Here is a 24,064-nt window from a genome sequence, read left to right on the forward strand (position 1 = left end):
AGCATTCTGCTGGACATGCAGACCAAATTACCCGGGTATGTCCACACAGCGACCAACTAAAGTACACTCACGTGGCTCTCTGCTTGGTGGACGTGCTCTCAGACTCTCAGCGCGGCTGGGGTTTATTACGCTAGGCCGTTCCAACTCTGTCTGGAAAGCAGGTTGAAATTAAATAAAAAAGTCTGAGGTTTGCAAGAAAGCCCTATTGAAAAGTAGACGGAAAGTGCTTTTTTTTACCTAAACAATAGGTTGTAGGACAGAACCGCCATCCTAATGTTTTGCATAGAGATTGCTCGCGGAAACATTTTTGTCTTCTTGTCTATTCGTTTTATTAGCTGTGTAATTTTATAAAGCTGTAGAAAACCACCGAGGTCTCAACCTGTAGACCTACATAATATAACTTTGTCTTAATCTGTGCTATGAAATCGACTCATGGACAGATATCCGTTATCCTGTTACAGATATTCAGATAATGGACACCAGATGTGGCCAGGAATTCAAAGCGACAAACTAGTTGAAGTGTCCCACATATCCTTGTTTTTTTTTTTGTATTCCAACCAACTTCCTGCGCGTTCCCACAGGAAGTACAACCCTCCCCCGCTGGAAGACAAGGTGACCAAGCTGAAGGTTACCATGGTAGCGTGGGATCGCCATGACGGCACCGTCATCACCGCCGCCAACAACCTCACCATCAAGGTGTGGAACTCCACCACGGGGAACCTGGTCCACGTTCTCATGGTACGTGGTTTTGGAGTTTGATGTTTTTACACTCGCGTTACTCCTGCCCACATGTGTATGGACACCGACAGACAGACATGTAGTTAGATTCAGTCTCTGACAGGAACGTCATTTCTGACAAGGGTGGCGGAGGGCGATTTTCAGCTCAGCACACTCGACGTTGCAGAGCGAGTGTTTGAGATGGAAGGTCTTAAAATTGACAGCCTGTCCGTGTATGTGCGTTTGATTGGACCGTGTCAGCTGTCGGCGGATGTGTGTCCCGCCAGAACTAGCGACGCCCATTTTATATTCAACACTTATAACCCTTTTTACTCTTGACTTCTGAACGCATTCCCATTCAACAGATCTTAAACCAGAATAGGACGTATGCATGTGATTACAATGTATTAACATTACATAATGGGATGGCTGGTGATTGGCAAGTCCAAGTCAGAATTGAGCACACTTTAAACCCCGACAAAATAATACATTGACAAAACAAAAAGGAATGAATAAGTACTGTGTTCTTAACTATCCAGATGCAGGTTGCATGCGATCTAGAGGTGTGGACGTTTCTCAATTATAAGCTGCGATGCAAGCTCGCGATGCAGAAGTGAACGACTCTGCGTCGATGCAGTGACAGAACGTAATCGGGGGTTTGGGAATGCATTTAGGCCTGCATGAAAAAAGAATACATAATTGTTTGTGATTGCTGTAATAGCTTTTGTTGTTTGACTTTGTAGTTAGACGATTGAGTAGAATTATTGACCAAACCATGGCTGTAGAGCGGTGCTGCTGCCAGTCTCCTAGGCAGGTTTAGACCACTAGACACACGGGACTAGTGCCGGAGATCACCTCTTAAGAACCCAGCATCAGATCACTGTAGTTGAAGGATTGCATATCTTGTGAATATATAAAGAACAAAAGAAGAGCAACCTAGATGAATTGCTATCGCGATATATTATCATTTTAATACACCCACAACGGTAGCTATGCTACTGTAAATTTCACTTTGAGTTTTGACGGAGGAACTCCTACACAGGCCAGCCGCTAACAGTTGGCAAACTAACCTATTATAGTTTCAGCAAAGGCCAAGGCGAAGTCTATTTTGGATTGTTTAATCATACAGTATAACCTACTTCAAATCTTGACCAAAATACATATCTACATGATGTGAAATGTATTTATAAGATGTCTAAAAAACCCTAGGATGGGATTTGATTTACAACATTATTGAAGTCATTCAATCGTTGGTCAACATTGATTACAGCTATGACCAGGTAGTGTTAGAGCTGTTATGTGAAAACCTTATTTTATAGATAACAACCCTCTTGTAATGCACTTCAGAAGGATTTATGTTTTTTTATTATCCCTGACCAACTAAGTTGGGTCACACGGATAATGTTAGTGAATAGGCAAAGGTTTTTATCCTATAGACTGTTGAGTTGTAGCCCTTTCCGAATAAAAAGGCACTTCATATTTATCGACTGATATTAATTCATGAAACAGTAGCCAGAAAAAATTTGACCCATCCAGAAGCATCGAGAATCGTTGTGTATTTCAATCGTTGACAGGTGAAAAAGAAAAAAGTTACCTTACTAACCAGTCTATTTGTCAGTTAATAACACAAACTCCTAATACACTAGTACTGTCTGTTCTTAGCCGTGGGTTGCCAGGTTCTGGGTTCACACAGAGTACACATGGGTCACCGCCAGTCCTCTCCGACACTGGCAGAGGTCTCTCTCTCTCACGCTCTCTCACTCGCTCACTCACTCACTCACTCGCTCGCTCACTCACACACACACACTCTCACCCCCCCCACTCCGTCTGTCCCTCGCGGTGGGGTGTTGACAGACCACGTCAGCGGTCCCATCATCGGCTGTCTGGTCCTCACACTTTTTCTGCCATTTAGTGTATTTTATTAGTTTGTTTTTTTTGGGGCGGCCAGGGTCACGAGGACGAGGTGTTTGTGCTGGAGCCGCACCCCTTCGACCCCCGGATCCTCTTCTCGGCGGGCCACGACGGCAACTGCATCGTGTGGGACCTGGCGAGGGGGGTGAAGATCCGCTCCTACTTCAACATGGTGAGGCCCCGCCCCCTCCCCCCACTTCCTCCCGCTCATCCTCACCCGACACCTTGTTCACTGTGTGTGTGTGTGTGTGTGTGTGTGTGTGTGTGTGTGTGTGTGTGTGTGTGTGTGTGTGTGTGTGTGTGTGTGTGTGTGTGTGTGTGTGTGTGTGTGTGTGTGTGTGTGGGGGGTGGGGAGTGTATGTTTGCGTGTGTGTGGGAGGAAAAACTTGGGCGAGTGTTCCTGAGAGAGAGGGTGTGTATGCATGTGTGCACGCATGCATTCATGCGACACAAAGCCACCGGTGGCTTTTGGCAAAGTTGTTTGTGTGCGTGCGTAGTGGTACATGCTTGTGTGTGTGTGTGTGTGTGTGTGTGTGTGTGTGTGTCACTGACCGAAGTCATTGTCTTACACTTCCTGGTTCCGTTTCTTTGGCAACGGATTGATTCCAGCCTCGGAACCAGCGGGCCACCTGGTTGGCAGGCCAGCCGGGGAGCCGGTCAGCGGGTTCACAGTGTCTATTAATCACCAGCAGTTTTCCCCTTCTTTCCTCTGTGCTCTGCGTTTGACCCACATTGGCAGAGCAGCATACTGCGCCTGCTTTGGCCAGGCCCTGTTGGGCTGGTCCTCTCCCTCGCTGTTCTGGGCTGTTCTCACCAGCTGTTCTTTCCCGGTCCCACATGCCTGTGATGTGCCACCAGGGGTTATCGTTAACAACCGGAGTGTCTGTTTACAGCAGCTAGGATCAATCGATGACTACTAAAACATATTAATGGCTTGAAGATGATGGGGGAGCGCAGTAGCTTTTTTATAACGTGCGTCACCTCACATTTTGAAGATTATGCATAACATATTTTGTTGACTATTTTAGATAGAAGGGCTGTGGTTGCGAGTATAATCTACAGAAAGTAAACCCCTGGTCCTTCGTCCCTCCAGATCGAGGGCCAGGGCCACGGGGCCGTGTTCGACTGCAAGTGCAGCCCAGACGGGCAGCACTTTGCGGCCACAGACTCCCACGGACACCTCCTCATCTTCGGCTTCGGCTCCAGCAGCAAGTACGACAAGGTAAGGCCCGAGGAGGCGCGCCGGTCAGACCCAGCGGGGAGGAGCCTCAGTGGGGAGGAGCCTCAGTGGGGAGGAGCCTCAGTGGGGAGGAGCCTCAGTGGGGATGGGCCTCAGTGGGGAGGAGCCACGGTGGGGAGGAGCCACGGTGGGGAGGAGCTACAGTGGGGAGGAGCTACAGTGGGGAGGAGCCACAGTGGGGAGGAGCCACATTGGGGAGGAGCTACAGTGGGGAGGAGCCACAGTGGGCGGCGTTAGGGTCTCTGATCAAAGTTAAGATCAAAGATTTGCGAAGAAACTGCTTGGAACTGGCGACTGTTTTTCAAGTCAAAATCAAGTTCCGAAACTGAAGCGTCAACATCGCTACACCGATATTATCACGATATTTAAGTCACGATACAATATTGTTGCAGTATTTTGTTATAAGCGATATTCTTTTGTGTTGCGATAACAATAATATATTCGATATTGTGAATTATAACCGTTTGATTCCAAATTAAGTCCAGATTTTGATTGGTAGATGGCCGGCACATCTCTGATTACTATTTTCTTTTTGCAACATCTAAGTCTTTGTTTTGAATAACTTCATTCCATTCGTGACCTCTGACCTCGCCAGAAAAAACTCTGCACCATCCAGTGGACTGCAAAAGCATTTCAATTCATTGTTCTTAAATCGTTCCATATAAGCAGTCAAAAAGTAAATTGATATTTGGTGCCGATACAATATTGCCGTGTAAAGTATTGCGATACAAATAATAATTTCCTCTCCACCCCTAGTGTTCACGCTAACGTAAGGACAGTGTTGGATTAGGACCATGTATTTAACAAAATCACACATTTCTGGGACTATATTGCCCCTGGAGAGACTCAATGGCCAATCCCAAAGTGAGCCCTGAGGACTAAGGACTCACAGACTTAATTGATCTCAGGTGCTAAGTGAGCGAGTGTGTGAGGCCACATGGCCTCAGATAGGTATATATGGGATTGGGACAGCACTTCACGAGAGCACATGTTACCTTGACAAGTTTAATGACAAAGATGTTGCTGACACTTGCCGGTTTTGGAATTCTCATTTTGACGTTTTTTTTTGTTTTTTTGTAAATGTGATGAAAACAATCGGCTACAGCAATTTATTGATATTAGAAAATATAATTTTTACTTTTGAATACTTCAGTATAAAGGATGCATTGAATAATTTAGGTGATTATTGGCCTACACATACTAATCATAAGTCAGAACGGGCTACATTTGGCTGAATTATAAGTAGTAATATGAAGAGCCGTTTGGGAGCCAAAAGAGCAGGCTCTTGTTGGTGAGCTGATCCAAATGATCCGGCTCACTAAAAAAAGGCAGAAATTCCTTTCTGGTCGCGCAAAGAGTGGCGAAGTCACGCCCCTTCCGGTAGAGCCCATGGGACCTATGAGATCGAAAAATATGTATGGGTTTCAATGGAGAGAAAGTAATTATCTTCTGGTCCCAGGTTTATATGCCTTGGATTACACATATGCTGTTTGTGGATTTAAATGATAATTTTTCATGTCAAAAGTTTGACCGTTTAATGACACAAAAAAAAACACAATGAGAAAGACTACATGTCTCGTATGTGCCGTCACGCTCCTTGTGACTGGCGTGGACAAGACCGAAAATCTCCCCATCGGCATAGCTGAAACTCTCCACATGCCCCGACTTATAATGGGTTCACCTCTTATGATGCTTTTATCCTCAACTTGGGAAAAACCAAAACCAACATTATCAAACTTCTTCACTAAAACGTTTAGTTTTCTTTGCATGAAAAATTATAATTTAAATCCACAAACAACATATGTGTAATCCGGGGCATATAAAGACTGGGACCAGAAAATAATTACTTTCTCTCCATTGAAACCCATTCATATTGGGAGCCATTTGGGAGCAAAAAAGCCGGCTCTTGTTGGTGAGCTGATCCAAATGATCCAGCTCACCAAAATAAGGCCGAAATTCCCATCTGATTGCGCACTGACAGTAGCGTCGTCTTGTTGTTTACCTTCCTTAAGTCCGGAATTCCCTATGGTCTACGCGGTAAACGTCACAACGCTTTGAACTGTGGGTAATTCCCTTAGGTGAAGTCTGCACTGATGCGGACTCACGGAAAGGGTTCGATAACTGTGGACTCAAACCCTCACGCCCTTTGGAATTCGACATTGGGACAGCCCTAAAGCCTTAATAATTTCGCGAGAACGCACAATAAAGTCTGAGTCCGTGAGTCCAGACATTGGGATTGGGCCAATTAAGGATAAGGCGGCACTTCTTGACAACAAGATTTTGTTCTGCTTACACTCTCGCCCGCACACGCGGGCGCACACACAGAAACACACAAGTACACTACACACACACCCCTTGTCGTTAGATAAATCAACGTTGACGTGGCCTGCGGTTTAAAGAATCACCTCTCTCCCTTCTGTTTATCCTGTTGTCTTTCGCTCTCTTTGGCTCTTGCTCTCTACCATGCTCTCTCTCTTCATCTTGTCCTCCATCTGCCCTTCTCTAATACCCCCTCCTCCCTCTGTCTCTCTGTTTCCCTCTCTCCCTCTCCCTCCTTGTCTCTCTCTCTGGCTCTCTGTCTCTCTCTCTCTGTCTCTCTTTGGCTCTCTGTGTCTGTTTCTGTCTCTCCCTCTCTCCCTCTCTCCCTCTCTGGCTCTCTGTGTCTGTTTCTCTCTCTCTCTCTCTCTCTCTCCCTCTCCCTCTCTGTGTCTGTTTCTCTCTCTCTCTCTCTCTCTCTCTCTCTCTCTCTCTCTCTCTCTCTCTCTCTCTCTCTCTCTCTCTCTCTCTCTCTCCCTCTCTGTGTCTGTCTCTCTCTCTCCCTCTCCCTCTCTGTGTCTGTTTCTCTCTCTCTCTCTCTCTCTCTCTCTCTCTCTCTCTCTCTCTCTCTCTCTCTCTCTCTCTCTCTCTCTCTCTCTCCCTCTCCCTCTCTCCCTCTCTGGCTCTCTGTGTCTGTTTCTCTCTCTCTCTCCCTCTCCCTCTCTGTGTCTGTTTCTCTCTCTCTCTCTCTCTCTCTCTCCTCTCTCTCTCTCTCTCTCCCTCTCTCCCTCTCTGTGTCTGTCTCTCTCTCTCTCTCTCTCTCCCTCTCTGTGTCTGTCTCTCTCTCTCCCTCTCTCTCTCTCTCTCTCTCTCTCTCTCTCTCTCTCTCTCCCTCTCCCTCTCTCCCTCTCTGGCTCTCTGTGTCTGTTTCTCTCTCTCTCTCCCTCTCCCTCTCTGTGTCTGTTTCTCTCTCTCTCTCTCTCTCTCTCTCTCTCTGTGTGTGTGTGTGTGTGTGTGTGTGTGTGTGTGTGTGTGTGTGTGTGTGTGTGTGTGTGTGTGTGTGTGTGTGTGTGTGTGTGTGTGTGTGTGTGTGTGTGTGTGTGTGTGTGTGTGTGTCAGATCGCCGACCAGATGTTCTTCCACACCGACTACCGGCCGCTGATCCGCGACGCCAACAACTACGTGCTGGACGAGCAGACGCAGCAGGCGCCCCACCTCATGCCCCCGCCCTTCCTGGTGGACGTGGACGGGAACCCCCACCCCACCCGCTACCAGCGGCTGGTGCCCGGCCGCGAGAGCTGCCGCGAGGAGCAGCTCATCCCTCAGATGGGGGTCACCTCCTCAGGTAACCCCCCCCCCCCTCTCTACCCCTACCCCCCATCTACCCCCCCTACCGGCCCACATAGCTGCCATCCTGCCTATGGTTCTTGACACGGGACGTGTGTGTGTGTGTGTGTGTGTGTGTGTGTTAGTGTGTAGGTGGATATGTTTGTGTGGGTGTGTGTATCGTGGATATGACTCTAGTGGTAGAGAATAAGACTAGAAATAGATCAAAGTAGCATGCCGTGTTCCCTGTACTCTGCACACACTCACACACACAGAAAGAGGTTTATTTCCTGATAGGGTTATGGACTTTGAGCTGCTCTGGCCATCTCAGCTTGCTGCTGCAGAAACCGGCCTCCGTTTTTCATCCAGTCAAGAGTTACTGGTTTCACACATTCCAGTGGATCTTCCAGGACCATTAAATGGATGTGGATGAGTGTATTTTAAAGGTTATTTCAGAGAACCACAACCTTTAAATAAAAGCGGGTTGAATGGCTTACTAACAGCATCTTAAAAATGAAAAGTGGGGGAATTACTACCAATTGAAAACCCATCCAAAAATATGAAGTATACTTAATCTCTATATATAGAATCTGTGTAAATATATATAAATTTACATAAACTAAAATAATTAATTCTATCAATGAGTGAATACATGTGTCCAGTGCAGGACTCCAGACATATAGACAACAGGCAGTGCCTTAAAGGGTCTTAAAGTCCTCTTATCCCCCCACCAGGTCTGAACCAGGTGGTCAGTGAGCAGGCGGTGGACGGCTCCAGTCCTCTGGACACCATGATCCAGAGACTCCAGCAGGAACAGGACCAGCGGCGGACCCCCCACCACCCGTCCGCCGCCTCCGACAGCCCCACCAGCACCACCACCACCACCACCACCACCACCACCACCACCACCCCTCACCATCGCTGGGGTCATCGGTAGCAGGGCCAACCGAGGTACCTGCACACCACCTGAATCGTCCCAGCGAGTGTTGAGTTAAATGGGACACGTTATACCACCGGGTGTGAGTGTTATTAGCCGTTAACAGCCATTTTGAAAATCTGCCCCATCAGTAGTGGGCTTTTCCACCTAGATGTATGACGGATAGATGAGCAACGGGATATAATATGTCACCTTTTAAAAAAGGTTAAAGAGCAGCCCTCGACCTAAGATGAAAAGGTAGGGAGGGCAACATCTAGCGGTGAAACAGGGTTTATGCAGGATCCGCAGGTTCCATTGGATTAAGTGAGTGGGAAGTTTTAAGTGACTGCCCATATATGGCAGTAGCACAGTATGTATTGGGCCTCCAAGAGCGACAAGCTAGTGAGACTCATTAGTGTGGAACAGCTGTTTGCTGTTTCTCAACAGTAACAGAAAACAAATTAGTTTTAATTATTCTTCGGTACAGATTTTGCCTTTCTAGGTACAAATTGTACCTTTTGGACCCGGAGAAATACTTTGCTGGACAGAAGGGGCTCAGTCTCCTCTGTCAATAAACGTCAAATCATAATCACGATTATTTTGGTCAATATTGAAATCACGTTTATTCAAACGATTATTTTTGAGTTTGAAAACATGATGTATTTATTCAGCAGGTCTCTCCCAAAAACTTAGTAACTGAGAGCTTTGAAATTTCACCTTCAAAAAATACACAGAATGGTCAAAAAGAAAATGTTCAAATCTAAAATAATGTACAGATATGTATCCAGCTGTTCTGCACTTTCTATAAAACAGAAAAAAAAAAGAAAGAAGGAAAAAAAAATGAAAACTTGATTATGTTCATTTTGTGATCGTTTGACACTAAAATCGAAATCGAGATCAAAATTTGATTAATCGCCCAGCCCTAATATAAAATATGTATTATATTGATGTTCACATATGTACCAGAGAATGCTGGGCTGGTTAAAGAACTCTTGGATTTATTTTTTGGGAGATAGTCTGTGAGTTGATCTTGGCTGCACGATATATCTAATTCATACACATTTTTTTCTGGCAAGATAGATGGAGCTGCATGAAATATGAATAATTCAAGCAGTGAAAACACATAACTAAAGATTAAGTTCACAGAGGGTAATTCATTGGGGGACTTTGTATCACAAATCAAAATGTTATTTCAACAGAGCAAAGGAAAGTCCTTAATTCAGGATAATTGCAGTGTTCCATCTGTTGGTTTAAGGGTTATCTAAAGGAAAGTATAATCCCATAGTTATGTTATTATATTAATGTTTTGCCCCTCCCCATCCTTTTTTATTTAAATGCATATTTAGTTATAAGCACTATATCAGACAGTAAGACGAGCTGTAATATAACAGTGGTTCACTCTTCCTGGTCTCTGAGGTTGGTATTGACAGGTTTAGTCATGGTTTCCTTAGACACAGCAGCGCAGAATCTGCTTTAAGGCGTTGTGTGCTTTGAAGTAGCGTGTTGGATTCCCTATTATTATGACTCACAGACGTATTATGACCTGTAATGGCTGCTGTAAATGCAAAAATGAACAGAAAATACAATTACATCTATTCTTTTAAGTGAGTAAAGGCCAACTATCGAGGCAGAAGTGGAGGTGCATTAAGAGTTTGTTAGCTCATATCGTGAAAGATTCATTTGACATTTCAGATAGTTTTAGAAAATGTGGGATTGCTGTTCATTATCCAACATTTCATAATTCCCCCCCCCCGGCCCTATAAAATATTGGGAGATAAGAACATGAAAAAACATTCGAATAATTTAGGTTTTTGTATATCAGGTCAACATTTGCATAACAGTGCTCCATTTTAGACAATACAACCCTGTATTCAATGGCTTGTTTCCCCTTCTTCTCCTTGCTTATACTTCCCCCCAATCATCACCCTCTTTATTCTCTTTTTTCTCCCCCTCTTTCACCTCTCCCTCCTCTCTTTCTCCTCCTCTCCCCTTTTCCCTTTCTCCTCTTCTTCCTCTCCCTCCTATGCCTCCTCTCCATTATCTCCCTCATCTTCCTCCTCTTCCTCATCGCCCTACACCTTTATCTCTCCCCCTTTTCCCTGTTTCTCTCCCTCTTCTCCCTCCTTACTTTCCCACTTCCTCTCCCTCAAATCCCTGTTTTAACCATCTCTCTCTCTCTCTCTCTCTCTCTCTCTCTCTCTCTCTCTCTCTCTCTCTCTCTCTCTCTCTCTCTCTCTCTCTCTCTCCTACCACTCATCTCCCTCCTCCTACCTCTTCCTCCCTCCCTCTCCCTCCCAGGTTCGGTGGGCTCCCCCAGCGAGGTCCACTCCCCGCCGAACGTGGGTCTGCGGCGCAGTGGGCAGATCGAGGGGGTCCGGCAGATGCACAGCAACGCCCCCCGCAGCCAGATGGCCACGGAGAGGGACCTGGTGGCCTGGAGCCGCAGGGTGCTGGTCCCCGAGCTGGAGGACGCCACCATCGGGTAACACACACACTCGCTTGTAAACGCACACATGGACATGTACGCAGCATGCACGCAGAAACGCAGACTTGCTCGGGCACGCTCACACACTCGTATATATGAACACACTGACACACACACACACACGTATACACACACACACGCAAACAGACACACACACACACACACACTTTGGCTGTGTTTTTTTTTTAACCTGCTGTCACCACATCTTGAGAAAACAGTTTTTCGTATTAAATACATACTGCATCATAGACCATAGATACGGCGGACATGCTTACATGTGGTTACGTAATTCTGTTTTGGTTGCCTCTGGAAAAACATACTTAAAAAGGTCCAAATTGTGATGTGTAGGAAGCAGATCAACTGGCGGGAAGCCAAAGGAGAGGAGGAGATCAACATCTATCGGTCAGAGAGGCGGAGACGTACCATTCACTCTTTACCAAAGGAGACAAGGGTAAATGAAACACACACAGAAACGCACACATGCTATACACACACACACACACTGATCCTCTATTGATCTTGAAATAAGTAGCAGTAGCAGTAGTAGTAGTGGTGGTGGTGGTGGTGGTGGTGGTGGTTGGGGTAGCGGTAGCTGTAATGTTAGAAGCGGCGGTAGTGGTATCGGTAGTAGTAGAAGTAGTAGTAGCATTAGTAGCAGTCGTACATTACCAACTGACAAGCTGTACGTCACTCTTCCGGTCAGGTACCACCGACCTCAGAGTGTGTGGGTGAAGATGCGAGGCGGAGTCAGGGTAACCACGGTTACCACACGCGTGCAGCCATGGAGGAGACGAGCCGCCAGAGCGCGGAGGCTGCAGATGACGACGACAGCACATCGGAGATGGAGGTGGGTTACTGTGGCAACTGCGTCTCTTTGATTAACCTGTTTTGTTTTTGTTATTAATGGATATGGAAACGAGTTAAAACTATCAAACGTGACTGGTGGCACCATGTTGGCTTTGCGATAGCAGGATAGTGAGGTTGCTTTGGCAGTCGACTCTGAGACAGAAGGTACTGGGTTTGATCCCCAATGCTCAAACTTTACCTGCAGAAATCCCTTAGCAGAGTATCATTTTGTGATGTGATGTAAATAGAATGTTGTGACGGTGTGTGATGTAAACAGTAGTATGTTGTGATGGTGTGTGATGTAAACAGAATGTTGTGATGGTGTGAGATGTAAACAGTAGAATGTTGTGATGGTGTGTGATGTAAACAGTAGTATGTTGTGATGGTGTGTGATGTAAACAGAATGTTGTGATGGTGTGAAATGTAAACAGTAGAATGTTGTGATGGTGGGAGATGTAAACAGTAGAATGTTGTGATTGTGTGATGTAAACAGTAGAATGTTGTGACGTTTACAGTAGAATGTTGTGATGGTGTGAGATGTAAACAGTAGAATGTTGTGACGTTTACAGTAGAATGTTGTGATGTAAACAGTAGAATGTTGTGATTGTGTGATGTAAACAGTAGAATGTTGCGATGTTGTGTGATGTAAATAGAATATTGTGATGGTGTGTGATGTAAACAGAATGTTGCGATGGTGGGAGTTGTGAAGAGTAGAATGTTGTGATGTAAACAGTAGAATGTTGTGATGGGGTGTGATGTAAACAGTAGAATGTTGTGATGTAAACAGTAGAATGTTGTGATTGTGTGTGTGATGTAATCAGTACGATGGTGTGATGGTATGTGATGTAAACAGTAGAATGTTGTGATGTAAACAGTAGAATTTTGTGATGGGGTGTGTGATGGAATCAGTACGATGGTGTGATGGTATGTGATGTAAACAGTAGAATGTTGTGATGTAAACAGTAGAATGTTGTGATGGTGTGTGTGATGGAATCAGTACGATGGTGTGATGGTATGTGATGTAAACAGTAGAATGTTGTGACGTTTACAGTAGAATGTTGTGATGTAAACAGTAGAATGTTGTGATTGTGTGATGTAAACAGTAGAATGTTGCGATGTTGTGTGATGTAAATAGAATATTGTGATGGTGTGTGATGTAAACAGAATGTTGTGATGGTGGGAGTTGTGAAGAGTAGAATGTTGTGATGTAAACAGTAGAATGTTGTGATGGGGTGTGATGTAAACAGTAGAATGTTGTGATGTAAACAGTAGAATGTTGTGATTGTGTGTGTGATGTAATCAGTACGATGGTGTGATGGTATGTGATGTAAACAGTAGAATGTTGTGATGTAAACAGTAGAATGTTGTGATGTAAACAGTAGAATGTTGTGATTGTGTGTGATGTAATCAGTACGATGGTGTGATGGTATGTGATGTAAACAGTAGAATGTTGTGATGGTGTGTGTGATGGAATCAGTACGATGGTGTGATGGTATGTGATGTAAACAGTAGAATGTTGTGATGGGGTGTGATGTAAACAGTAGAATGTTGTGATGTACACAGTAGAATGTTGTGATGGGGTGTGATGGAATCAGTAGAATGTTGTGATGTAAACAGTAGAATGTTGTGATGGTGTGTGATGGAATCAGTACGATGGTGTGATGGTATGTGATGTAAACAGTAGAATGTTGTGATGTAAACAGTAGAATGTTGTGATGGTGTGTGATGGAATCAGTACGATGGTGTGATGGTATGTGATGTAAACAGTAGAATGTTGTGATGTAAACAGTAGAATGTTGTGATGGGGTGTGATGGAATCAGTACGGTGGTGTGATGGTATGTGATGTAAACAGTAGAGTGTTGTGATGGTGTGTGTGATGGAATCAGTACGATGGTGTGATGGTATGTGATGTAAACAGTAGAATGTTGTGATGGGGTGTGATGTAAACAGTAGAATGTTGTGATGTACACAGTAGAATGTTGTGATGGGGTGTGATGGAATCAGTACGGTGGTGTGATGGTATGTGATGTAAACAGTAGAATGTTGTGATGGGGTGTGATGGAATCAGTACGATGGTGTGATGGTATGTGATGTAAACAGTAGAATGTTGTGATGTAAACAGTAGAATGTTGTGATGGTGTGTGATGGAATCAGTACGATGGTGTGATGGTATGTGATGTAAACAGTAGAATGTTGTGATGGGGTGTGATGGAATCAGTACGGTGGTGTGATGGTATGTGATGTAAACAGTAGAGTGTTGTGATGGTGTGTGTGATGGATTCAGTACGATGGTGTGATTGTATGTGATGTAAACAGTAGAATGTTGTGATGGGGTGTGATGGAATCAGTAGAATGTTGTGATGTAAACAGTAGAATGTTGTGATGGTGTGTGTTGGAATCAGTACGGTGGTGTGATGATATGTGATGTAAACAGTAGAATGTTGTGATGTAAACAGTAGAATGTTGTGATGGTGTGTGATGTAAACAGTAGAATGTTGTGATGTAAACAGTAGAATGTTGTGATGGTGTGTGATGGAATCAGTAGAATGTTGTGATGTAAACAGTAGAATGTTGTGATGGGGTGTGATGGAATCAGTACGGTGGTGTGATGGTGTGTGATGTAACCCTGGGATGTGGTCCTTAGGGAGAGGTGGAGGTGCGACAGGTCAACGGCCACTCCTCAGAGGAGGAGAAGGAGGAGGAGAAGAAAGAGCCCTGGCCCGACGACCACAGTAGCTCCAGGTGGGACGCACACACGCGCACGTGCACACACACACACACACCCACACTTCAACAAGGCTTACGTTTCTGCCTGAAGTCGGGAGATAATTAAGCGATAATAGAACAGAACGGCCCAATTAAATCGACGACTGTTTGTCGCACTTGATTATTGTTGGTTCTTTCTTTCTTTATATTTATGCATATTTTTGATAAGACAAATCAAACAAGGCACCCCTCCAGCCCATGACATAAAAAACGTGCACCAAACTGACTGCCAAACAAACCGCCACCCCCACACACACACACACACGCACACAACCAGACAGCCTTAAACACAACCACGGAGCACAGCAGTCTGACCGCGCGGAACCTTCCGGGGTGGGGGCTCTTCACAGCGACTACTCCAGCGACTACTCCGACTGGACGGCCGACGCAGGGATCAACCTGGAGCCGCCCAAGAAGAGCGTGAGGGTGAAGAAGAAGAGCAGCAGCTCCGAGGAGGACGGCGGCGAGAAGAAGAGGGAAGGCAAGAAGGACCGCAAGAAGGACAAGGCCGACAAAGACGGCGCAGTGCCCAAGAAGAAGCAGCCTAAGGAGAAACGCAAGGTGCGTCCGCGCGGGCCTGTTTGGGCGTGGACGTCATGAGGCTGACCTCGACGCCCATTCGTGAATTCATCCATTTAGCTTTTCGGGCTTACTGTACATTTATTGAGCATTTTTTCCAATGTTGCTGAGTTTACAAAAATAAATCGAAGCATATAGAAATTAAACCAAACATTTATAATAGAACGCAATAACATTTTTTCTGTTAATTAGAGGCAAAGAATAAAATGGCTGATATGAAGAGCGGATATTTTGGTCTCAATTGCTGGGGGGAAAACCCAGTTTCATTGAAACTGATGTGTGTTGTTTCCTTGTACAGAGGGCGGAGTTACAGGAGGCGGGGCTAACTCTGGAGGAGTGGCTTCCCTCTCCCTGGATCACGGACACAGTTCCCAGGCGGTGTCCTTACATACCGCAGATGGGAGACGAGGTAGACGTCTGATAGTGTCCCTTTAATATTTTGCCAACCACACAACTAATTAAAACAAGAAAAATCAAATAAATAAATGATTTATATATATTCACAGTTTTATATTTTAGTTTTACTGGTCATGGCCATTTGAAGTTTTCTCATCAACTGTTTTAAAGTAAAATTGACTCACATTGATTGTTCAATTTTGTTTAATTTTAACCTTATATGTGTGTTGTTATTGTTGTTGTTTGTGTGTGTGTGTGTGTCCGTGTGCGTATGCAGCTCTACTACTTCAGACAAGGCCATGAGGCGTACGTGGAGATGGCGAGAAAGAAGAAGATCTACAGCATAAATCCCAAAAAGCAACCCTGGCATAAAATGGAACTACGGGTAAGCTAGCTGGTCCCCCGACACAATAGAGTCTCTCAGTCGGCCTTATTGACGTCGTTGCCATATCCTGATGTAAATACAGATATCCAGATATCTCATGGTGCAGTCTGAGTCAATTATGATTTATTATTACGATACTTGTCAACCTTTGGCAGTTTTACATGTGGTTAACTCTGGATGATTACCCCTACACCTTTTGATTAACTGACAATCTGGAGTTGTTCTATTTCCATAGAGTTTATCTTTTGAAGGGATTCATATATTTTGGGACGGCGCCTTCAGGAGATTGACATGTTTGGAATTGAACAGAAGGAGTGATGTCTAATGATAGCATCGTCACTTTCATTTACACTCCAGTCTGCAAATATCCTCGCCTTCAAACTTGGAATTGATAGGAATGTTTTTTGCAGAACTTCCTTGTTCCTGGTTTGTGCTTCGAAAACCCATCTCTGTTTTATGTATATACAAACTGTATCTATACATATATATATATGTCATGATTATATGTGGGTGTATATATTTATATATGCATATGTATGTGTATATATATATATGTGTGTGTGTGTGTGTGTGTGTGTGTGTGTGTGTGTATGTATATATATATATATATATATGTATATGTGTGTATATAAATATATATGTATATATGTATATATATATATATATATGTATATGTGTGTATATATATATATGTATATATATATATGTATATGTGTGTGTATATATATATATATATGTATATATATATGTATATGTGTGTGTATATATATATATATATATATATATATATATATATATATATATATATATATATATATATATATATATATATGTATATGTGTGTGTGTGTGTATATATGTGTGTATATGTGTGTGTATATATATATGTGTATGTATGTAATTATGTGTATAAGCCAAAGCCAGAGGCAATTTATAAACTAGGGTGACTAGATAAAAAGCAATAAGCCAATAGGGGAGAACTGTGTGAAAGCCTTAAGGCTGAATCATTTAAATTAAGCGATTCTTTCTTGTGCTCTTCAGGAACAGGAGCTGATGAAGATAGTGGGCATCAAATACGAAGTGGGGTTGCCCACGCTGTGCTGCCTGAAGCTCTCCTTCCTGGACCCCGACACGGGCAAACTGACCGGAGGGTCCTTCTCCATGAAGTAAGGACCCCCTCTCACACCACCCCCCCATGGAGATACGCTTTAGTATTTTTACAGACACTTTTATTCAAAGTGACTTAGGAGGAAATCAGCTGTGAGCCTGTAGGGGTTGAAGCTCAGATATGCCTACTGTTACATTGCCTTACAGTTACAGACCTTTCTCTTGTATGCCTGCAGGTTAGGATTTGGACATTGGGATCGAACCCAGACCCTTTCGGCTTGGGATCAAACACCCTAGCCAATCAGCTATTGTACTTTACTGCTCCCCTTCGTTAGACTTTTAGTATCATGGAAAGGCTGTAGTTTAGGTCAGTCTATGTATTCTGTATGGTTGCTGCTGATTTGCATTCTTTGGAAGAGGCCTAGGCAAATTAAAGGAACTTGTGTTCCAACAAATCAGACAGACAATGGTGACCTTATATCTGTAGCAATCACTGTAATCACCAGAGGTAGAATTGTTGAAGTACGAATGGAAAAAGTACTGTGTACAGAGAAGTGAGACTATTGTCTTTTTTTCACACTCAATCATACAGTGATACTATAACCCGCCCATCTCTGGCATTTTGTTAATAATTTGCTCTTTGGAAGGGTGAGCTGTAAAGTCCTCCGTTTTAAATAGTAATCCATCAAACGGAACAATTAATAAATAAACACCAATTTAACTGCAAAGTCAAGACAGGAAGGTTGACATTAGAACTACAGCATTAACTCACCAATATTAAGATGGCTCCTGTTCAGACATGATATGTGGGCGGTAAAGTTCAAGCACTCATCCCAGAATCAAAAGATAATCCCAAAAATAATGGTTTGGTTATACATATTTTTAATATATAATTGCAATATCGACTTGCCTTTTTTTGGGCTCTACTTCCATGTGTCTTATTTGACCGGCGTAGTACAGATATGTACTGTAGTCTCGACTCCGCCGCGCGGTTCAAGCGATGTGCCTCAGAGACCCATCTGCATGGCCGTTATTTCCACATCATTGCACTTTATCTATCTGGCTCAGTGATCAAGACTGCTCCCTCCGCCTCGGCTGCTTTTAAAGACGCACTTCAGCGTGACATCTGCTCTTCAAAAACAGTATTGATCAAGTGATGCTCGCTGTCTTTTTTCCTCGCCCACTGCAGTAGCTTTAGGACCGAATATGTATCAATGGTTTAGCGTTGTAGTGAGTGGATCCGCTGTAACTCCTTCACCTGATTGTGAACGCGTCAATTCTGTTGAATAGCAAGAAGAAAAAAGATGAAAAGGTAAATCCTTGGGTTGTTATCCATTGATGGTCCGTGTATTCTTGCAGAGTGTGTTTGTTGAGACAACCTGCCCATGTCCATGAGCTGCCCTTTGAATCATCAACCAGCCCTTGTTGGTGGCTTTTAGGCTCAATGCACAAAGGCGACGGCCACTCTGAGCTCCGTGCTGCATTTCATTCCTTCTCTCTTGAGACCCGTTTCTTTAAAGGCATAGAGACCAAGCCCTCATCCCAGGCTGTGTCAAGCCTCAACGTGAAGCTGCTTCAAGCTCCCAGAACAAATTCATTAAGGTGCATAGACCGTCTGTGGACTGGGTCTAATGTGTGTGTGTGTGTGTGTGTGTGTGTGTGTGTGTGTGTGTGTGTGTGTGTGTGTGCGCGTGCGTGTCTCGTTTCAGGTACCACGACATGCCAGACGTTATCGATTTCCTGGTTCTCCGGCAGCAGTTTGACAACGGCAGAGAGCGCCAGTGGAGTATAGGTGAGGCTTGCAGTCCCTCGCTCTCGCTCTCTCTCTCCCGATCTCGCGTTCACCAAGCTCAAACCCGGCTTTTGAGCTTGTGTGTTGAATCCAAAACAAGTCCCACATCTCCGCGGCCCCAGAATCCACCGTGACTGTGATGAAACCGTCAGAGTGACAGGGAGGTCACCGGTTGCCCCGCGTTCAAGAGCAGACATCACACTTCACCCACGTCCACATTAAAGGAACGCGTGAAATGGTAGTGTTACGTGTAACTGCAAACACTGTTGACTCTGTGCAGTCCTGCTCTTGAGCTGGTTATACCCCAAAGGATCAAATTCAGTCTTTGCCCGTGTGCTGCCATATTATCTTGGTTATTAGTTTTACTTGGAAATTCATCAATCTTGCGCCTCCTAATTGCAATTCTGTGTGAATGATCAAATATTAAACTATATAAAATATCAGATACATAGATAATGGCTGGATAGATAGATAGATAAAAGGATATAAACATAGATACGATGTAGCTAGATGACTGCATGCATATCTAAAGCAGCTAGCTGACTGTATAGATAGCTACAGTAGCTAGGTGACTATGTATGGATACAGTAGCCAGGTGAATGTATGTATAGGTACAGGAGCTTGACGATAGCTACAGTAGCTAGATGACTGTATGGATAGTTACAGTACCTGACGATAGCTACAGTAGCTAGATGACTGTATGGATAGCTACAGTAGTTAGGTGAATGTATGGATAGCTACAGTAGCTAGATGCCCGTATGGTCAGCTACAGCAGCTAGCCGACCTTATGGACGGTTCTCAACACGGCGTGTGGTGTGTGTGCAGGGGACCGCTTCAGGTCAGTGATCGACGACGCCTGGTGGTTCGGGACTATCGAGAGCCAGGAGCCCTTCCAGTGCCAGTACCCTGACAGCCTGTTCCAGTGCTACAACGTCTGGTAGGCCTGCCCCCCCCAGCCAGCCTGACAAAGAACAGTGGAGATGAATGAAGACAGGACATCTATACATCAAAACCTAGAACCTGTTTTGAACACTGCATAAACGGCCTTTAAACTATTTTCATTTTAAGGCCTCGCAAATCTGTTTGAGGGTAATTGCTTCACTACAGCGAGGAAGTACGCGGTGACAAATAGTCATTCGACGTTTTAAGTGATTCAATAAAACCAGGATATTATTTTGGAACGAGTGCAACGTAAATTAACTAACCATGATAAAATAAGAATATTATTCTAATAAATTCTTGAATTTAATCAGAAATGGAACTGCATATGAGTTTTTAGGAGATGTCGTCTTTTTCAATGATCAAATATTAAAACGCCCAGCTAGCTGCAGCGATAACCCAACGAAAACGATTGCATTTCACACAATTTATAGATTAAAATGGCCTTCAGTGGTTTACATTTTTACAATGTTTGTGTCCCATATATTTTTATTATTGCACTCCAGAACCAAGAATGAATAATTTTCATTGTATCGATGTCTGTTGGAATTTGTGAATCGATTCACTGCACCAGTCATTGTACTTCATACTGGAGAGGGAAGGTAGTAAAACGCGATGTCGCCATGTGTGTGTGTTGGATGTAAGTGTAATGTGTTTGTTTTCATCCAGCTGGGACAACGGGGATACTGAGAAGATGAGTCCCTGGGACATGGAGCCCATTCCAAATGAGGGTGAGTTTCAATGATGATGCATTACAAACAGCACTCACACACGCATGTGCACAACTACCCCAACACATACATACACACAGTTGTCAACAATGTAAACTACAAACACCTTCTTAATTGTTCTCCCTATTTTCTGTCCCTCCCTTACTCCATCCATCCCTCCCTCCACCACTCCCTTTCTCCTTGTCTACTTCCCTCTCCCTCCCTCCTTCCCTCCTTCCTCCAACTCCAACCGCCTCCATCACCTCAACCTCCTCCTCCCTCCCTCTCCAACCTCCTCCCTGACTCTCTCACCTCCTCCGTCACCTCAACCTCCTACCACCCTCCCTCTCCAACCTCCTACCACCCTCCCTCTCTCACCTCCTCCCTCCCTCTCCCACCTCCTCCCTCTCTAACCTCCTCCCTCTCTAACCTCCTCCCTCTCCCACCTCCTCCCTCCCTCTCTAACCTCCTCCCTCCCTCCCACCTCCTCCCTCCCTCTCCCACCTCCTCCCTCCCTCTCCAACCTCCTCCCTCCCTCTCTCACCTCCTCCGTCACCTCAACCTCCTACCTCCCTCCCTCTCCAACCTCCTACCACCCTCCCTCTCTCACCTCCTCCCTCCCTCTCCCACCTCCTCCCTCTCTATCCTCCCTCTCCCACCTCCTCCCTCCCTCTCTAACCTCCTCCCTCCCTCCCACCTCCTCCCTCCCTCTCCCACCTCCTCCCTCCCTCTCCCACCTCCTCCCTCCCTCTCTAACCTCCTCCCTCCCTCTCCCACCTCCTCCCTCCCTCTCTAACCTCCTCCCTCCCTCTCCCACCTCCTCCCTCCCTCTCCCCAGCCTCCTTCCCGGACGAGCTGGGTCTCAGCGTGCCCCTGGCGGAGGAGGAGCAGAAGGAGCTGCTCTACGTGCCCCTGGAGGGCGAGTGGGGCGCCCGCGGCCGCTCCGACGAGTGCGAGCGCATCATCAAAGCCATCGACCAGCTCGTCACGCTCGGTGGGTCACCAGGGCGTGTCGTCCCCCCCCGCTCCGACACCATCAGCACGAGACATAAAGAGATACAATAGATGATACTGAATATATACCCTTCTGTTTCCTGCTCTAGAGCACTGGGGATGATCCACTCTCTCTCCGTTAACGACCGGTAGTTTAGTAGTTTCAGTGGTTATTGATTTGGCACGTTGCACGCCCCCGCTCTGACAGCATCAGCACGAGACTTAAAGAGATAACTTAGATAATACTAAATATATATAATAACTGACTTGATAATCACAACTTGATCCTCAGCACTATTCGGTTTGTTGTGCCTTGATGTTGTGTAGCTTTTTTACAGTTACTACATATTTTGCATACTTTCGCTTGTTAATGTTGAGGTATTGTATTTTATTCCTCGATCACCAACAACTGTCAACTTGAGCCTGCCAAAGTAGCGTTTTACTGAGATGAACCATATCGACACGTATTGCACCAGAAATTGCCTCTAATGACTGATATCCCTCTGAAGTGATGTAATCGTACCTTGTGCACTGCAACGTTAAAAAAAACCATCCATGCTCCCTCTAGTGGTCGGTAACGGGAGGGGCCGTCTGCTTGGCTTTCATTTCACTGGAATGCTGAATTGTATGCGGGTGAACCAGTATGGGAGGGATTTGTTTATGAGGCCCACAGAGCTCAAACATGGCTCCAATGTGCACAATATATGTTTGCCTGAAATCTGTTCAGAATATCTATCAATTCTAAGAATATATCTATTCAGAATATCTGTTCAGAACATCTATACACCGAAAGTCTGTTCAGAAGATCTTTGAGAATCTTTACGTGCATCAACCAACGCCTGATATGTAGCAGTCGCAGACTTTCATTGCATTGTATCATCCCTCTCTTTTACCTTTTTTCTATCACCGATCGAAGGGACTCTTCACATCGCTCCATAGTGCATTACCTGTTCCCTTTCTAACCCTCTTCCATTTGGCTCCTTTCTCTTCCACCTCCAGACGTGGCGGCTCCCTTTGCCTTCCCCGTGGACCTGCAGGCCTACCCGTCCTACTGCACTGTGGTGGCCTACGTCACCGACCTCAGCAGCATACGCCAGCGGCTGGAGAACCGCTTCTACCGGTACACACCGCCCACGTGTCTTATGGAGTGTGTGTGTGTGTGTGTGTATAATGGTGCACCAGAGAGGGAGAGATTGTTTGTGTCTGCTTTCGGTTCAATCCCCATTGTTACGCGGTTTTGAGTCGCTGTGAATAAAAGAGGTTGAATGGTAAATCTTAAACATTGCCCTTTCTTTATAACTTTGCCTTTTTTTTCTTTAACTTACCTATTTTATTTTATCATTTCATTTTATTGTACGACTATGTTTCAATATGACTATGTTTGTATGAAAAGTGCAGCATAATAAAGTTGCCCTGCCTTGCATAAATCGCTTTGGTTGGGTTGAGTTAGTTAGTTGTTTAAAGTTGAACTAAGTTGGATTGACACCAACTGAATGTGCCTGTGTCCTTCCAGGCGCATGTCTTCCCTGATGTGGGAGGTCCGCTACATCGAGCACAACGCCCAGGCCTTCAACGAGCCCGGTGCCTTCATCGTCACCACCGCCAAGTTCGTGTCGGACCTCATGCTCCAGTTCATCAAGTACGTCCCGGTCTCTTCTGTTTCCTGCTCAAGAGCACTGGGGATGATCCACTTTCTCTCAGTTAACGACCCGTAGTTTAGTGGTTTTAGTGGTTGTTGATTTGTCAGTGGATGTCCGTATTTTTTGCTTTTTATTGCACCACTGTTCCTAAGTGTTTACTATGCAGTTACTTAGCCGCTAGTATCTGTGTGTTAGAACTCACAGACCGTTGGCTTGCCTTAATGCAGACGAGATGAAGGCATGTTTTAAGTGTCTTTTCCCACTCTTTCCATTTCAGGGACCACACTATGACGGACATCATTCCCCTGTACAGAACCATGAAGAAGTCCACCTTCTCTGATTCTGAAGAAGAGGTGGGTTTGGATGTTTTAGCAGGGATTTATTATAGATTTATTAATCTTGTTGTGATGGATTTCCTGAACCCACAATTCTGAGCAATACTCTAACATGAGCTAGGTCCTAAGTGCATAAAGAAATTGTTTTCGTGAATCCCACTACAGGATGAGGAGGAGGAAGAGGAGGAGGAGAACACTCCAGGAACGTCTGCGAGGAAAACAAAGGTTTGTAATATCAAGTTGTTTGCATGTTAAGCTTGTGTTCAGTGATCTGGATTTTCTTCCCTGCAGTTTACTGCATAAATCCGCACAAATGAGAAACGCACAATTAAATGGATCCCATTTTTATAATTTTTTTCTCAATTAATTATCAAAATAGACAGAAATAGGTATATAATTGATTGTTAATAAATTATAAATATTGTTCAGTACATAAAGTAGTATGTCTTGTTATTATTAAAAAAACTGTTGCATTCCATTCTATGTTTTCCATGGTAATGTTTTCCAGTGATTTCTTGTGACTAAGGGCTTGTTCACACTACCTCCGTCCGTCGACGGATCTCATTGACTTTGCATGGGGCGCTTGTGAAATGCAATGTGGGTCTGTCCGTCCATTTGGCTCCGTGGCCTGCGTCCAAATGTTGAGAAATGTTCAACTTTTCAGGCAGCGCCGGATCCGTCGGCCAATCTGATAGCGGTTATGCAAATACACTGCGCGCGTTTCC

The 24,064-nt window shown here is 44.8% G+C and overlaps 1 protein-coding gene across 1 annotated transcript in view; it reads left to right on the forward strand.

Annotated features, from left to right (window-relative positions):
- The window catches only part of phip (PHIP subunit of CUL4-Ring ligase complex), a 45,279-nt gene that overhangs the window by 13,796 nt on the left and 7,419 nt on the right, over positions 1-24,064 (forward strand). Inside the window, 23 exon segments of the mRNA XM_079754235.1 lie at positions 3-35; positions 582-738; positions 2,666-2,800; positions 3,722-3,850; positions 7,244-7,469; positions 8,185-8,348; positions 8,350-8,401; positions 10,665-10,848; positions 11,200-11,302; positions 11,555-11,698; positions 14,343-14,440; positions 14,815-15,025; positions 15,342-15,452; positions 15,717-15,824; positions 16,865-16,989; positions 18,640-18,722; positions 19,548-19,659; positions 20,331-20,392; positions 21,210-21,365; positions 22,364-22,484; positions 22,878-23,003; positions 23,282-23,357; positions 23,505-23,564. Coding sequence (XP_079610361.1) covers positions 3-35; positions 582-738; positions 2,666-2,800; positions 3,722-3,850; positions 7,244-7,469; positions 8,185-8,348; positions 8,350-8,401; positions 10,665-10,848; positions 11,200-11,302; positions 11,555-11,698; positions 14,343-14,440; positions 14,815-15,025; positions 15,342-15,452; positions 15,717-15,824; positions 16,865-16,989; positions 18,640-18,722; positions 19,548-19,659; positions 20,331-20,392; positions 21,210-21,365; positions 22,364-22,484; positions 22,878-23,003; positions 23,282-23,357; positions 23,505-23,564 — 2,776 coding nt within the window.

Source organism: Pollachius pollachius, assembly GCF_949987615.1.
Source record: "Pollachius pollachius genome assembly, chromosome: 16".
Taxonomy (NCBI): domain Eukaryota; kingdom Metazoa; phylum Chordata; class Actinopteri; order Gadiformes; family Gadidae; genus Pollachius; species Pollachius pollachius.